The following is a 3,325-nucleotide window of genomic DNA, read 5'->3' on the forward strand; positions in this document are numbered from 1 at the left end:
CACTCCAGGTGTATGTGGGGCCTCGCTCCGCGCCATGCCATGCCCGAGAAGGGAGGCAATCACAGGGTTCCATACCGGGCATAAAACCACCTGCCAGATCCAGCACCGGGACCAGCAGTGTCCCCCTCTCACGACACCACCCCCAGCCCAGGCTTAGTACTGACAGGAAACGTTCCCTCTAAGCTACCTGGGTTCAAGTCCCACCACAAACTAGCTGTGGGGCCTTGGCCCATGATAAATCTTCCTACACCTTTGTGTCCCATGTGAGAGCAGGGATAACACGATTCCTGCTTCACAGGGCTGTTCTGCAAATAATAGCGCGCAGGGGGAGCCCTCAGCACTGACGGGGTACCCAGGGCGCCCGGCCCGTCAGGCCCCGACTCCAGCGGGCGGGCGAGGAGGGCGCGCTGGGGCGGTGGCACCGGCATGGGCGTCAGCCTCCCTCTCTGCGGGGTCCTGGGCGCAGGCCCACGGGCGCTGCGGGCGGGACAGGGGGAGGAGTGGGGGCGTGCTCCGGGGCCTGGCGCTGATGGCCTCGGCGGCTCTCGGCGGGCGGCCTTGTCCGCTCCCCGCGGGTCCCCGCCCCGCCCCCGCCGCCGTCGCCACAGGGCAGATGGGGGCGGCAGCTCCGGCCTCCTGGCTTTCCCAAGCGCCCAGGGGGAGCTCGCCTGACCGAGGCAGGCTTCCGAGTGGGACTGGAGCCGGGGCGCCCCGAAGTTTGGGGAAGGCAGGAGCAGCGGGGAAGGGATGCGCTCCGGCTCTGGCAGCGCGGGACAGGCCTCCTTCCAGCCTCCTGGCAGGCAAGTTTTCCCCAGCTGCGCGCTGCCCCGGGGACTCCGCAGGCCGAGGCGACAGCCGAAAGCAGACCGCCGGGTGACCCTCCGGTGGGCAGGTTCGTCAGGCCACCTTCATAGGCAGGAAGACTCTGTCCACGCTCGGGTCTCAGAAAGTTGAGCGCGCGCTCTCCACACCAGACGCGGGACAGACGCGAGCCCCGCGGGGGCGGCGGGGGGCGGGGGTAACACGGAGCCTGCGACCTGCAGGAAGTCGTCTCCCGAGCACTTTCTACCCGAGCACTCGGGAACTCGCTTCCAGGTGTTCCGGCGTCCGCGCCTCCCCGCCCCCGGCCCTCCCCCGTGGCGGGCAGGTTCAACTCCGAGGCGGTGTCGCCTGGGAGCCGGCCCCAGCCCCGCATCCTCCTCCCACTCCGCCCGGCAGCGGCAGCTAAAAGCCCGCGCGGCTGCAAAGTGGAACTGCGTTCTCGTCCCGAGCCCGGGCCGACTCGCCGCGGGGCGGAAGAGCTGGAGCTGAGCTGTGCGCTCCTCAAAGGCGCGAGGAGTTAAGTCTCCGGAGGAGTCTTGAGTCCGCGCTCGCGCCCGGACAAGTCCTGGGGCAGGACGGCGTCATGGAGCCCTCCAGGGCGCAGCTGCTAAGTTCGGAGGCGCCGGAATCAGCACCCTCCGGAGAGTCCCCGCCGGACGAGGAGCTGCCCTCTACGGAGGTCCTCTGCTTGGAGGGTGGGGAGGAAGGCGGTGGCACAACGGAGGCCGGGCACCCTGACGCTCGGCTAGGGGACAGGCCCCTCTCCCAGAAGGAAGAGAGTGCCCCCCAGGAGCAGGAGGAGCTGCTGGAGTGCCGCCGGCGCGGCCGCGGTGCGCGCTCCTTTTCCCTGCCGGCCGAGCCCATACTGCAGGCGGCCAAGTTTCTGCAGCAGCAGGCCTTGGGCTTAGGCGGCGAGGACGCAGAGGGGGCTGAGGACGCGCCGCACAGCCTCGGAGGCTGCTGCGCCAAATGCAAAAAGCGGGTGCAGTTCGCGGACACACTGGGGCTGAGCCTGGCCAGCGTGAAGCACTTCAGCGAGGCCGAAGAGCCGCAGGTGCCGCCCGCCGTGCTCTCGCGCCTCCGCAGCTTCCCCATGCGGGCCGAGGACTTGGAGCAGCTGGGGGGCCTGCTGGCCCCGGCGCCTGCGGCCGCGCCCCTCTCCGCGCCGCCTCCCGGGCTCCGGCCGCTCTTCCAGCTCCCCGGGCCGAGCGCCGCGGCCGAGCGCCTGCGGCGGCAGCGTGTGTGCCTGGAGCGCGTGCAGTGTTCGGTGCCCTGGAGCGCGGAGGTGAAGGGCTCGGGCCGGGTGCTCGGCTGCCCCGGGCCGAGGGCCGTGACCGTGCGCTACACCTTTACCGAGTGGCGCTCCTTTCTGGACGTGCCAGCCGAGCTGCAGTGCGAGTCCCTGGAGCCTCAGCAGCCAGAGGCGCCGGCGGGCGTCTCCGGGCCAGAGTCCGAGGATGCGGAGAAAGAGCCGGGCGCCGAGCGCTTCCACTTCTCCCTGTCCCTGCCCCCGAGCCTGCCGTCCGAGGACGAGGAGGACGCGGACGCGCGCGGCGTGGCCGTCCACTTCGCTGTCTGCTACCGCTGCGCGCAGGGCGAGTACTGGGACAACAACGCGGGGGCCAACTACACGCTGCGCTACACGCGCCCAGCCGAGGCGCCCTGAGCCCCAGCGAGCGCTTTGAAGGTGGGGCAGCCCTCCCGCGGGACTTGCAGGCACGCTTTGCAGAGCGTTGTGGATCTGGCGTGAGGGGAGCGTAGAGGGAAAAGAGGAAGCCGCCGAGCCATAAACTCGCGCCCCAGGCCGACCCCTGAGCGAGTTTAGTGAGCCCCGGCGAAGCTCCAAACGTCTCTGACCACTTGTACTTCCCTAGACGGCCTCTAGGATGCCCAGCGTGCGTCGGAATGGGAAGACATCGCCTTGGCCCCAGCAGTAACTTTAGCCAAGAAAAAGACTCGCGACTCTTGAGCGTGGTCCTAAGACCTTGGGATCCGTTTTTAACTCTACGTGTCGTACGTGAGCCCTTGCAGCGTGCTGGAGACCCCGGGTAAAGGACAAGCGTCCTGACACCGTGCACTAAGGGAAGGCGCCCCGCTGTGGCGCCCGAGGCACCTCTGCACCCTGGCCTATTTCTCAGAGAAGACCGCGTGGGGGCTGGGCCAGGTCCTTTTCTTTTTGCTGGGATCTGGGAAACGTTCACCCAGACTTAATGTTATTTACTTGTGCGGTTGTGTACAAATGTCCTTTAAAAAAGTAAAGGCCACTTGCACACTGTTTTACACTGTACTTTGTATTTTACTCCGTGCGTTTGGGGGAGGCCTTGGCAGTCAGGTGGTCTGTGGCAGCTGATGACGGGTGTACTTTAACCGTTGTTAAACAACAGTATTTACAAAGTTCTTTTCTTTAATTCCTCTTCTCTGATGTGGAAGGGCTCAGATTTCCCATAGTGGGCTAAAATGTAGAAAGCATTCTGTCCCCCACCAAAATAAGATGTTTGGTGAA

General features: G+C 66.6%; 1 protein-coding gene across 1 annotated transcript; it reads left to right on the plus strand.

Moving 5' to 3' along the window:
• Positions 1-684: 684 nt before the first annotated feature.
• On the plus strand, positions 685-3,097 carry PPP1R3G (protein phosphatase 1 regulatory subunit 3G). The gene has a single exon (XM_012737709.3). The coding sequence runs from the start codon at positions 1,406-1,408 to the stop codon at positions 2,486-2,488; it is 1,083 nt and encodes a 360-aa protein (XP_012593163.1). The 5' UTR covers positions 685-1,405; the 3' UTR covers positions 2,489-3,097.
• The last annotated feature ends 228 nt before the right edge of the window (positions 3,098-3,325 follow it).

The sequence above is a fragment of the Microcebus murinus genome, chromosome 15 (assembly GCF_040939455.1).
Source record: "Microcebus murinus isolate Inina chromosome 15, M.murinus_Inina_mat1.0, whole genome shotgun sequence".
Taxonomy (NCBI): Eukaryota; Metazoa; Chordata; class Mammalia; order Primates; family Cheirogaleidae; genus Microcebus; species Microcebus murinus.